This window comes from Hirundo rustica, chromosome 3, assembly GCF_015227805.2.
Source record: "Hirundo rustica isolate bHirRus1 chromosome 3, bHirRus1.pri.v3, whole genome shotgun sequence".
Lineage (NCBI taxonomy): Eukaryota > Metazoa > Chordata > Aves > Passeriformes > Hirundinidae > Hirundo > Hirundo rustica.
In genome coordinates, this window is record NC_053452.1 from 107,849,694 (window position 1) to 107,862,359 (window position 12,666).

The following is a 12,666-nucleotide window of genomic DNA, read 5'->3' on the forward strand; positions in this document are numbered from 1 at the left end:
AGCTGACAGCTTGTACATGACCATCAGTCTTGGAGATAATGGGCATTTATCCATGTGGACAAGGGCTGATCCACAGCACTTGACCTTGGTATCAATGAGTGTTCCTACAAACATCTAATTTACATGTATAGCTGTAGCCCAAGTGGCTACCTCTACTTGCACAATTATGTCTACCTGAAGAGCTCATGAGTCTTTATATTCACAACCTGTCTTATAAATATTGTATCTACAAACCATTACTGTACAGAGGAAAAAACTATGGAGATTCAGAGGAAAAAGCTACAGAGAAGATTTGGATCTGGGTTCACTTGCAGTTTCCACACCACTAATTCATCAAGGCCCAGGACAGATTTTAACTGTCCCCTGTGCCTTTGACTCTTATTAAAACTGTCAGCTGAGAATCTGCATGCAGGGTGAGGCCCTACATAAAGGACAAAGGCAGAATTTAACACCTCCTTGTGCCAAGTGAGAAGTGCTGGTTAGCAAATCAGCAGCTGCCCTCCCAACAATCATTTCATACAGGACCCAGTCATAAGAAGACATTCTGAGCTGCAGTTTTCTTCTGGACACAGGTGAAGGAGCCCAAAATGGCATATTTTGACTTACTAACCTAGGGAGGTCAATTGTGAAGCACAGAAATAGGCAGAGCTCCCTGTACACTGCTGAAGCAACCCACATACAGTGCTGTGCTCTTCAAGGATTTCTTCCGTATCAGAAAGTCCCATCTTATTTTTTTCCTACTAAATTCTAATGAGCTTCTCATAAGGTCACATGCACAGGTGCTAAAATAGGTACCTGGGGCTTCTCTGCAGGATACTCAGGACACCCCTGTAGACTCACAGGATCATTTAGGTTGGAAAAGGTCTATAGGCATTGTGCTGGTCAATGAGGCAGAAGCTTAGAATGCCACCCTCTTTTCAGAGGCAGCAGCTGGAGGTCTGGATGTCTCAGGTAGCACCACATATTCACATTAAAATATCTGACACTGTTTCAGGTGCCTCAACCTGTACATAAGTGTGTAAGTGGGAAAGGCAAAGCAAGCATGTTGGCTGCATTAAATATAAATCATCGAATCATAAAAAGGCCTGGGTTGGAAGGGACCTTAACTAACATCTTGTTCTGCTTCCCCATACTGTCATGGGCAGGGACAGTTTCTACTAGATCAGGTTGCTCAGGGGCCCATGCAACCTGACCTTGTTGGTCAGGGATTCCAGGGATAGGACATCCACAGCTTCTCTGGGCAACCTGTGGCTGTGCCTCACCACCCTCACAATAAAGAATTTCTTCCTATCATCAAATCTAAATCATTCCTCTTTAAAACTATTCCCCCCTTGTCCTATTGCTGTCTACTGGTATAACAAAATTGCTGTTTCTTTTCTATAAGCCCCCTCTAAGCACTGCAAGGCTGCAGTGAGGTCTCCCCAGAGCCTTCTCTTCTCCAGCTTGAGCAGCCCTCTCAGCCTGTCCCCACAGGAGAGGTCCTCCACCCCTGGGATGGTCTTTGTGTCCTACTATAAATAACAGCTCCATGCCTTTCTTGTTGAGGCAGAAACAGATGTTACCCAAATATTGATGTCAGTACAGACCACACCAGCTTGTCTGCAAAGAGCTGAGATAGGCAGTTGTGAACACACACCTGATGTGTTAGGAAATCAAGGTCATCCCTAATAGGGCACTTGACATCCCACGCTGATGTGTGTCAGTGGCTCCATCCATGCAGCTGTCCCTGTCCAGGGGCATGCCTTTACATTTAGTGGGAGAACTAAATAAATGTGCAGGGGCTGCAGGATGTAATACATTGTGTATATCTCCCTTTATTGCATTTACCAATGAAAAGATATATAGCCAGAAAGCTTTGTCTGTTACACCTCAAAACTTTGCAAAGAACCCTTTCTTAAGCAAGGTGTGATTTGCTCTTTGTATTAACTCAATGACTCTTAGAGTCTCAAATGTGAAATAAGCTGGAATTTCACCTGATTACACATGTAGTAAAAACTTTAACACCTGATCCTACAACTCACACTCAAGTCCGTCTAATGCACAGCACAGAGGAAAAAGGATGTGCCCACAAAATGTGCTCCCATTTGCAGGCAGTTTTCCATCTCTCTCTTTTTTACACAGTCCACACTTGTACTGGGTTGCTTTACGTGTATTTCACAACCTACACGGAGAGAAACCAGAGTGGGTGCCCTCCAAACTGCTAGTGCCTTCCACATTCCATCTGTGCTTCTGAAAGCACCTTACACGGAGCCTCAGTGCTATAAATCCCTTCTCCAGGAGATGGTGCTCCTGCCCTGGGAGAGCTCTTCCCAGGGCTCCCTCGCTTCCAGCTGATGCTCGGTCCCACCGCAGCCACCCGGTCCCTCTGCTGAGCTGGGACGGGGTGACTCTGCGGGATGAGCTCTTTTCCGAGCTTCTCGTGCTGCTCAGCGACTGAAGGAGAAAGAGGCCGACGGCATGAATTTTTGTTTAGAAAGCAAAAAGTTGGAAAAGGCAAGATGGAAAAGGAAAGCAGAAATTGTGAGCTTAAAATGCAGAACTGGGTGGAAGAGCAGAAGGTACCAGTGGTAAGAATTAGTTTGTGAACTGCTCAGTTTGCCCCATGGTGTGTGCCGGTGTCTGTGGCGCCTTTCCAGTGAGCATCATCTCTCCTGTGGGCCCAACCCCCCCACATCTGTCATGGAAGGACATGCTGCCCTGGCAGGGACGTCACAGACAATCTTTGATGGAAGTGATGCAGACCATGCAAAGCTACAATCAAACACAACTTTACACCACATCTTCTCCCCCATCCACACACCCACCTTCCTCCATTCCTTCTCCTCCTCACGGCCCAGCACAGCAGCAGGCTCAGAGGAGTGAAAGGAGGAGTGCTGGGCTGGAGCTGAGGGGTGGCAGGTCTCCTTTGGCTACCTGCACACCTTAGCTAACCCCAGGGATTGTTGGTGTCCCCAGAGTAACTGTCCAGGAAACCAAATTTACCAGAATTTAGTTCCATTTGTCAGGTCGGTGGCAAAAAATAAAAGCATGGGGTTAGAGCACTGAAGTGAATGAGAGAGAAAAGATCACAACAATACCAAAGGATGGGAAGATAATTTAAAGGGGAAAAAACCACCCTGAACAACTTCCTTCCATGTTCCTAGTGGTGGACAGCTGCATCCAGAAAGTTATGAGCAAGATAACTGGAGTTATTACTGGAGTAATTACCAATAACTGGAGTTGCTGATAAGACTTTGCATTGTGATGGAAAGCAAAAGACTTTGTTTTTGTATGGAGAAATTCTGTCTCAAGTGGCAGAGAAGTGAGTCTGACACAACAATCATGAGCAGCACTGGCTGGGAAGGGATGGGGAGAGGGCATAGAAGGAATCTCCTAGGAGTAGCTGGGAACTGGAAAGATCAGGGTGAGGTTCTCTCTTCCTTTTCTGGTGTTCCCTTGGGTATCTGTTGACAAATACTCTCCCAGACAGGTCTCCCCTTCTCCTCCCTGATGCCCCCAAATCTGAGGACCCTTCACAAAAGGCCTGGGAGCTGGAGGACAAGAAACTGGGGAGGAACATGGTGATGTGGGAAACTGATGAGAGAAAAAAAAAGATTGAGTGGAGATCAAATTATTTAATACATAAGAATAAGGAATCATGGAGCAGAGCTTGGGGAGGGCATTTCTTGACCTCTGTGGCAGCTGTCTCAGCTGGGCTCTGTGTTAATGCTGTAGGAGTGCTGGAGGTACTGCTCTCCCTCCAGTAATGGGAAGAAGGTGGTTAGCTAGGCTGAAAAGGAACCCAGAATGAAGGGAAGTGAATCCCACCCCAACACTGGCCTAGAGTATCAACATGAGGACACTTGGAGTGACTCATCACCAACATCCAGCATCTGTGCTTGGTGCATTGACAAATTACTTGCTGACTCTGCACTTTTCAAAAAGCAGAGTCAGCTTTTAATTTTTTTTTTTGTTTTTTTTAATTGAGTGAGCACTCAATTGTGTTTTGACTCACTATTTTCAGGTGGCTTGTGCTGGACCCTTTCAACCAGATGCTGAATAGGACCATTTTCCCTGAGGGAATTGGAAATCCTTTTTCAAGAAACTTTTTTGTTTCCAGAAGGATTGAACTCTCTGCAAAGCATTTCCTGTCCCCTAGCTAGAGCACAGTGCTCAAATAGAAAGTGATGTGAGACAAGGACAGCTTTAGGCAGCCAGACTGAGCTGACGTCAGGTCTCTGGGCCTGAAGCAAAGCAGCCTACAGGGTCCTTGAATCCATCTGATGTTTCATGCATGGAGTTTGCACCTTGATTTGTCTTATCTTCCCTGGCTATCCCTGAGCAGACAATCAGAAAGAATTCAGCTTGGCTTCAGTTTAAGTAAGTTTTGGAAGGAGTTGCTGGAAGATTTGGAAAGAAAATGATGCTGTTGCCTAGCTACTTGCTGAGCTGGCCCTGCCGTCACTTTTAGCCATCTCACTAGAAGACATTTGTTAAGTGAAGCCCCAAGAGGCTTCTTGTGTGGTCACTACATGAAAACACACTCTTCCAAGTAGCCACTGGCATCAATAGTCTGATCACTGAACTTGCTTAAGACTTGAAAAACTGGTGGAACCCCACTTACTCAGCTAACAGAAACAGCTGCCAACACCCTCTGTTTTGAAGCATGGAGGAGGTTTGTCACTGCAACTTATTTGTATTCCATCAGAAAGGGTTGATGACAGGGAAGGTGAGGTGGAGGTGCAGAGCTCTGGGAATGTGGCTGAAACGTAAGGCACATGGTTATTCCTTGAGGGTTTCTCTTCTGCCTCAGTTTCCTACTTTGAGAAGTAGTCTTCCGTGCCTGGTGGGGTTCTAGTTAAATTCATTCCTGTGCTGACGAGCATCAGTAGGGCAGCCCGTCTGCCAGACTGTGATCTTGCCCACAGCTGTAGAAGAGGAGGTAGCCATGGTAGGGTGATGCACCATGACCAGGACTCAACCCCTGTGGGTGGAAATGATTCAGTGCTCCACACACAGTGGTCCCCAGCCGCCTTGGACAATGCAGGAGAACAAGCCTGGCAGCACTGGGCACAAAAATCAGGAGCTCAGGAAGGGGGACTGCAACAGAGGGGACAAGCCCAAGTGTCAGCCAGGCAGAAATGACTCCTTCCTGATCCTGAAGTAATCAGTATCCAAAAAATATTCCCAATAAGAACACTGGTTTAGCGAGAAGACTGTCCCCTTCTTTCCAGAAACCTGACCAGAAGGGTGTATTGGTCAGGGAAGGGAGAGGCTGTAGTGGGACATGGTGCAAACTGTTTCAGGAGTCAGGATCCCTCCTGGGCATACAGCCATTGGCTTCATGTTACTTGGGACTGGTTCTTAGGGAAAAAAATTAGAGGCAAATGTGGCCCTTTATCTTCATCTTAGGTTTTGGCACGCTTCCGATTTAATACTCAGTGAACAGGGTGTCAGGACAGTCTCAAAACTGTGTTTTTCAGCCCATGATAGAGATACCCAGAGGATTTTTAAGCCCCATTGATTGAGGGGCCCCATGGGCAGGAACACATTGCTGTGCCCACAGCAGTGGGGAGTGCCCTCAGGAGGAGCTAGTGTATTTGCTGGTGAAGCTGAACGGACATAAAATCTCCCTCAGTTATGTGGGTGTTTTTTTCTGTATAAACTTGCTAATTGAGTTGTAAAACAAAACTGCAGCCTTTCCTCTCCAATTTCTGCTTCTGCAGCAGCGTGCTAATTTGGGTTTGGGAGGGGGCTGGTAAAAGGTGGCTTTTTGCCAGCGTGAAATTATGCACGAAAGTTTTGCAGTGGGAGAGAAGGGAGCCCATCCCCAGTACAGGGAAGGACTGAGGGCAGGAGCTGCTGTGCTGCTGCACAGGGCTCGGGAGGCTTGGGAAGGTCCTGCAGCTGGGCTGGGCTGGGCTGATGGAAATTCAAGAAAGCCCAAAAGGGTTTAAATGAGGCTGCAATGGAGAACAGATGGGAAAGTCAGTGCTTGTGCATCTCGATAGATGCTGTGTGGTTGAGAGGATGAGCTGTGGGATTTCACATCTACTCTCTGGCTCGGCTGGGCAGGATTTGCTGCTTGGGTTGGTGTGCCTGTGTGTGCATGTGTGTGTATATGTGTTCACTTGCTTTCTGGTGCGGGCACGTGTGCCTGGTGCTCACAGGTGTGTGTCCCTGTCACTGGGGTTGTGGGGGGGTGTGTGTGCCTCTGGGTCTCCAGTACAGACAGTGAGCACAGGGATCTGGCTTTTGTCACCCAGCAGCATAAGGCTGTGTCATGGGGACAGCTGCACACAGGGACAAGGATGGTGTGGTGCAAATTAATGCACAGGAGCCAATTGCTCAGCTCTGCCAGCTCGCAGCAGGCAGGGACTTGGCCCTGGTGCCCACACTGGGGGCTGAGAAGAGGACTGGTCTGTGGGCAAAATGAGTTGTGGAGGAGGAACAAACAGGAGGCACAGCTGTCTGTTACATCAATGTAACTTTAATTTTTGAAAGATACACGTCAAAAATGCAGTGACAGTGACAGTTCCAGTCCCAGGGAATTTGGTGAAGCTTGGGGTTCCACATGTGTGGCAGGTACATGCACCCCAACCTGCAGGAGGATGTACAGACTTGGGGGTCCGAGGCTAGGCTCGCACTCACCATTTTTGAACCTCTTTTCTATAAAACTGACTGTGTGAAACTATTGAAGGCAGGATGCTCCAGAAACCGTTGCAAGAAGCCCAAAGGTTTATGGATAGACTTGTCTGCCCATTCCACAATCCTTCCCACCCCATCATCCTTCCATCCTTTTGCTTACCCTTTTGATCCCTTCCTTGGGCAGCACTGGGAAAGGGAGTGCTGCCATACACTGCAGTGGGAGCTCCAGGAGCACAGTTTGGAGCCTGGGGCTGCTCTTTGAGGTGGGATTAAGCGGGACAAGACTGGACAGTGCTTTTCAGCCTTCCCATCTTTGGATGAGCACTGAACTTCCCATCCCTGAGCACTGAACCCTGCTGCCATGTTCTGGTTCTGGGAGGGCTCCCGAGTGGAGTCTCAGCACCCTGGCCAGGGGGGAGTGAGGCCTCAGGGCTGCGAGGTCTTGTGAGATGTTTTGTAAAAATGACCTTTAGTATCTGAACAGAGTCAGCCTGGATTGAATAAGGGACTGACAGAAGAATAAGAGTTAATGAAGCCGCCTTCTGCTGGCCCTTCCTGTGCCTCCTGCCCCAGCTGGCTTAGGCACCTGGGGGTCACTGACTGCTGGGGGGGTGGTGTGTGCAAGGCCCTGTGTGAACACGCTGAGTGTGCAAGTGCCATGCAAGCCATGCCAGCTCCATGTACAGGCTGTGCAAGCCTTGTGCAAAGGCTGTGCAAACTCTGCAAATGCTGTGCAAGGTGTGCAAATGGCTTCAGGCCTGGCCATGCAGCACTGCATGGGACAGGAATTTCTCAGGATGGGGTTTTCTTGGGATGGTGTCCTGGCAGCAGCGTCCATGGCTCTGCACGGTGTGTGTACATACCGAGCAAAGCCGCTGGTTGGCATTAGAAACCCGCTCGCGATACTGTGACAAGACACCTGCAAAACTACAGCAGAAAGAAATCCAAGAGGCTGCAGTGACAAATGCTCGTGAGAAGCGATTGTTTCGGGGGCAGGGGGAGAGGGGGTGGAAGGAAAAAAAAAAGCCGTGTTTGTTTTGGCGAAACACCTACATTCCTTCAAATAAATCATCGCAGCTCTTGTTTTTGTATTTGCGGAGAAATCGCAACAGACATAACCAGGGACTTAAGAGACTTGAAATAACATCCTAGTAAATACTCCACTTTGTTATTTTAATCGAGACCCAAGGAAACATCTGAATTTTACCAAGGAAACCCTCCGTTCGAGGGAAAACATCAGCCCGCAGCCCGGCTGGGTCTTTGTTTTGCTCCGGTGTCGGACTCCCGAGGCGGAATTACCGGGGCCGATGGAGGCTCGGGGCAGCTCGGGGCAGCTCGGAGCGGTGCGGGGGGAGCCTGGCGCCCCAGGGCCGCCCCAGAGCGGGTCGCTCCGGCTCCCCCGGCCGCTCCCGGCCCGGCCCTGCCGGCAGCATCACCCCCGCAGGCCGGTGTCGGGGAAAAGGGGTCTGCCCGAAACAGGGGGTGTCGGTTCCTCCGTTCGAGACAGAGCCGGGACTGTTCCATCTCCAGGGTGGGACCGGGACCCCCGCCCCAGTACGGGAGGGTCAGTGACCCGCTCCAATACGGGGTGAAGTTTCCTGGTCTAGTCTTCGGTGGGGGGGTTCTCAGTCTGAAATATGATCCTGCAAAGAGAGGTGGCGGTGCCCCCCCCAAACTCCCTCCATCTCGAGCTGTGGTCGCCTTCCAAAGACAAACACAACCCCATTCCACCCCGCAGTTAGGCTGGGGTGACGCCTTGGCACGGGGCTGTGGGACGCAGCTCCCATCGCCAAATGTGGGTGCGGGTGCCCCCAGCGGGTGGGGGCCCGGAGCCTTGAGGCATCTCTCACCTGCCGGGGGAGCCAGGGCGGGATCCGATGGCGGGTCCGAGGGTTCCTCACCTGTCGGCGGAGGCGGGGCGAGGTCCGAAGGGGGCCAAGGGCGGGACGATGTCCAAGGGGGGATCCGGGGGGTCTCTCCCCTGCCGGGACAGGCGGGACGATGTCCAAGGGGGGGATCCCTCAGGCGGGACGATGTCCAAGGGGGGATCCGGGGGTCCTCCCCTGTCGGGACAGGCGGGGCGGAGCCCGAGGGCGGCTCCGGGGCTCTCTCACCTGCCGGGGCGGCTGCGGGGCGCGGGCGGCGCTCGGGCGGGGAGGGGCGAGCGGCCGGCAGGGGGCGCCCCCGGGCGGCGGGCGGCCGCGGCGGCGGCGGCGGCGGCGGCGGCGGCGGGCGAAGACGATGTTCAAAAGCGGGCGGGGAGCGGCGGCGGCAGCAGCTCCGCGCCGAGCCCCGGGCCGCCGCCATGCGCCTCCGCGCCGCCGCCGCCGCCCTCTGCCTCTGCCTGCTGGGCGCCTGCCGCCTCCGCCGCGGGCTGGAGGCCGCCGCCGTGCGCGGCCCGTCGGCGGCCGCTCCCCAGCGACCCTCGGCAGCCGCGCCTTCCTCCGCCTCCTCCTCCTCCGCCGCCGCCGCCTCCCCCTTCTCCTCCCCGCCGCGGAGGGACGGGGCTCTCCGCAACGGCACGGTGGTGCCGCATCATTACATGGTGGCCCTGTACCAGCGCCTGGCCGCACGCCGCGCCCCCGGCCGCCGCGCCGACACCGTGACCGGCTTCGCGGAGCGGGCGCGCAGCGGTGAGTGCGGGACGCGCGTCCCCCCGCGCCGCGCCGCGCCGCGCAGCGCCCGCGGCCGGGCGGGGAGCGCGGACCGACCGCCCCGCCGGGAGCCCGCCGTCGGCCGGGAGAGAAGGCGATGCTTGGGCTTCGGAAGGGGCTTGAGGACGAGGATGGGGCTTGGGGATGGAGACAGTGTTGTGCATGGGCGTGGGGATCGGGCTGCTCGGTGGATGTGAGGATGGACGCACGGCGTTGTGCATCGCTCTGAGCGCGAGTTTGGGGAGTGATGGCGCACGGAGAGGATGCTCGCACGTTGGTCCGAGCGCGGGCTCTGCCTGGGATAGGACTGTGCGGTGGTTGGGGAGCGGGGCTGTGCGCTGGTTTCCGTACAGGGTGATCGCAGGGCATGGAGCTTCACGGGTTAGGGGCTGCGCATCCCGATTGTTTGACGGGAATGAAGCCGTGCGCCAATCTGAGCATGGGAGTGGGGGCGAGGACAGGGCTGGAAGTGGGGTTGTGCGTGAGTATACGGTCAGGAGGCTGACGATGGGGACAGCGCAAGGTTTGTGCCTGGCACCGGTGAAGAGGTTTGCCGGGGGAGATGAGCGTGGCGCTGAGCGGGGGTCTAGGGTGGCGATGGGGCTGCACACGCAGTCGGTGTCGAGGATGACGCTTGGTGCTGGGGATGCGGTCGGGGACGGGGTGCGAGGTGCAGCCAGTCAGGACGGGATGAGCGGCGGTGCGGGCGGCTCTCCCGCCACCTGATGCGGGTCCGGGGTGTGCGGCGCAGTTTGAGAGCAGCTTCTCCGCGCGGCATCCTCGTCCTGCCCGAGCCTTTGCAGCCCGAAAAACTCCGTGGAGCACCGCGACGGGCCGGGCCGGGCCAGAAAGGGAGCACGGCCACGGTGCCCCCGGGGGTGCTCGGCTCCGGGCGGCCGCGGGGCTCCGGAGCAGCTCCCGCTAAGGCTGAGCCCGGCAGCGCGGTCCCCTTCTCCCTCTTCTCCCTCTTCTCCCTCTTTTGCCCTCTTCATACCCGCGAGTCTAATAATAATAATAATAATAATAATAATAATAATAATAACAATAATAATAATAATCAAATGCATATAAGCACCTAACGATATACTTTAAACAAATTCATGTGTATATGTGCTTCGCGCCCTGCCAGCCAAGTTTGTTCGGCTGGGGAAAAAAATAATACATTCCTGATCGAATAAAATGAAAACGCAAACTGAAAAGCAGCGCCAGCCGCATCCCGTGCCTGTCGCCGGCTGCCTCGTGGTGGGAGAACCCCCCAAACCCCATTCCCACACCTAGAAGGGGCCGTATCCTGCAGGCAGTCTTTGCGGGGGGAGGTTTACTGGAAGCTGATGGAGAAGCGTCGGGGGAGCGAGGCGGGACCGGGAGGAGGATGCTCCGGTGGGAGGGTGGGCAGTGCTCAGCTTGTGAGAGCGGGCGAAAACTGCGCACAGGTCCTGGGAAGTTTCAGCGCAAAACGAAACCAGATGAACTCTTCAAAGGGATCGCCTTATCTGCTCTTATCTGCTTCTCATAGGAATTCTAGGACTGCTTTTCAAATAGTAATTTTAATAACTATAATGAATAATAATGCAACTCTTAATGATAATAATAGCAGCAGCAAATGACAGGGTGAAGAAGTTTCCCCCGCGGCGGGCGGTGCAGGCTGCACCCAGCGGCGCTGCCGGCGGGGCTGGGCGGGTGTCGGGCAGGGCTCGACACAGCGGGTCGGGGCGCTCCGGGCACAGGAGAGATGTTTGCAGCATGCCCAGGTCAGGTTTCTCGTTAACGAGGGAGAAAACAAAAAAACAACGTCCCGGAACTCAATTCATCTCTTCTTCCCAGCTCCACCTCCTTTGGTGTTTCTTTTTTTAATTCACATTGTGTGTATTTATTCAGAAACTGCACAAGCCCGTGTCAGGTCTTTGGATCCACTAAAAAATAGTGACAAACTGAGGCTGGGCTCCCTTTCAGCTGTGGGTGCCTCTATCAGACCCGTGTGCCTGCGCCTTATTTGCGAGGGGGAAGCGGAATTTTTAACAACATGTGTGTGACACTTGGGGCAGAAGAAATCTGTGACAACCTGCTGATCGGGGATGTGCTGCACAGGTTCAGGTGTGGCTTCTGTGCCAAAACAGAATCGTGGTGCATCTGGGGTCACTGGAACACCTGGGAGGAGACAGAGAAGCCTCCTCAAGGTGTGGAGAAGAGTGCTGATCAGAAGCCGCTTGTCTGAATGGATTCCTCCCTCTGTACCTTCTCCTCCCCATTTGTTTTTGGTGCCCCCAGCCAGAGTGACGCTCCTGGATGCGGGACACACAGACTGTGTCCCGCTGGAATGCTCGGGGAGCCCTGCTGCACAGCGAGATCTCCTCCATTACCTCTGCGTCCCTTGCGCCTCCCTAACGAGAGCTTGGCTTCGGCTTGCTGATATTTAATTTTTTTTTTCCCTGTTTTTTTTTCTTCTGTGTTATCTCTTCCAGATGCCTCCCCGTCCGCCTCGGAGCAGCGGTACCTCTTTGACATCTCCAGCCTGCCTGAGGCAGAGGAGGTGACGGGAGCAGAGCTGCGGATCCTGCGCTCCCTCCCCGAAAACCGGAGCTTGGCCCTGTCCCCCGAGGGCACCTTCCACCACCTCCTCCTCTCCACCTGCCCCGGCCGGGACGGCGAGGAGCCCCGGCTGCTGGACTCGCGGGCTGCGGACGTTTTGGACACGGGCTCCTCCAGATGGGAGGTGTTTGATGTCTGGGAGGCCTTGCGAGATCAGAGGCAGAGATCGCTCTCGGGGAAGCTGCTGTGCTTCCTGCTGAGGATCGTGTCGGATCGGTCGCGGCAGCTCCTGCCGCCCCGGCAGCTGGGGTTCGGCAAACCGCGGCCGCAGCCCCATGAGCGAGCCCTGCTCGTGGCCTTCTCCCGCACACAGAGGAAGGAGAACCTCTTCAAGGAGATCCGGGATAAGATCAAGGCCCTGGGCAGCCCCCCCTTCCTGGAGCCCCCCGATCCCGGTCAGGAGGCATATCCCAAGCGGAGGAAGAGGAGGACCACCATTGCCGCCCGGTCTGGGGGCAGAGGCCAGGGGAAGAAGGCGAAGACTCGCTGCAGCAGGAAGCCCCTGCACGTGAACTTCAAGGAGCTGGGCTGGGATGACTGGATAATCGCCCCCCTGGACTACGAGGCTTATCACTGCGAGGGGGTCTGCGACTTCCCCCTGCGCTCCCACCTGGAGCCCACCAACCACGCCATTATCCAGACCCTGATGAACTCCATGGACCCGGAGTCCACCCCCCCGAGCTGCTGCGTGCCCTCCAAGCTCAGCCCCATCAGCATCCTCTATATAGACTCTGGGAACAACGTGGTTTACAAACAGTACGAGGACATGGTCGTGGAGACCTGTGGCTGCAGGTAG

The 12,666-nt window shown here is 54.3% G+C and overlaps 1 protein-coding gene across 1 annotated transcript; it reads left to right on the plus strand.

The window, feature by feature from the left end:
- Window positions 1–9,169: 9,169 nt before the first annotated feature.
- On the plus strand, window positions 9,170–12,666 carry GDF7 (growth differentiation factor 7). The gene is made up of 2 exons (XM_040059780.2): window positions 9,170–9,260; window positions 11,744–12,666. Exons 1-2 carry the CDS (start codon window positions 9,170–9,172, stop codon window positions 12,664–12,666), a joined length of 1,014 nt encoding a protein of 337 aa, XP_039915714.2.

Coding starts and splice junctions, on each gene's coding strand:
- GDF7 (XM_040059780.2), top strand. CDS start 9,170: ATGGTGGCCCTGTACCAGCGCCTGGCCGCACGCCGCGCCCCCGGCCGC. Junction 9,261..11,743: donor CGCGGAGCGGGCGCGCAGCG/GTGAGTGCGGGA, acceptor TATCTCTTCCAG/ATGCCTCCCCGTCCGCCTCG.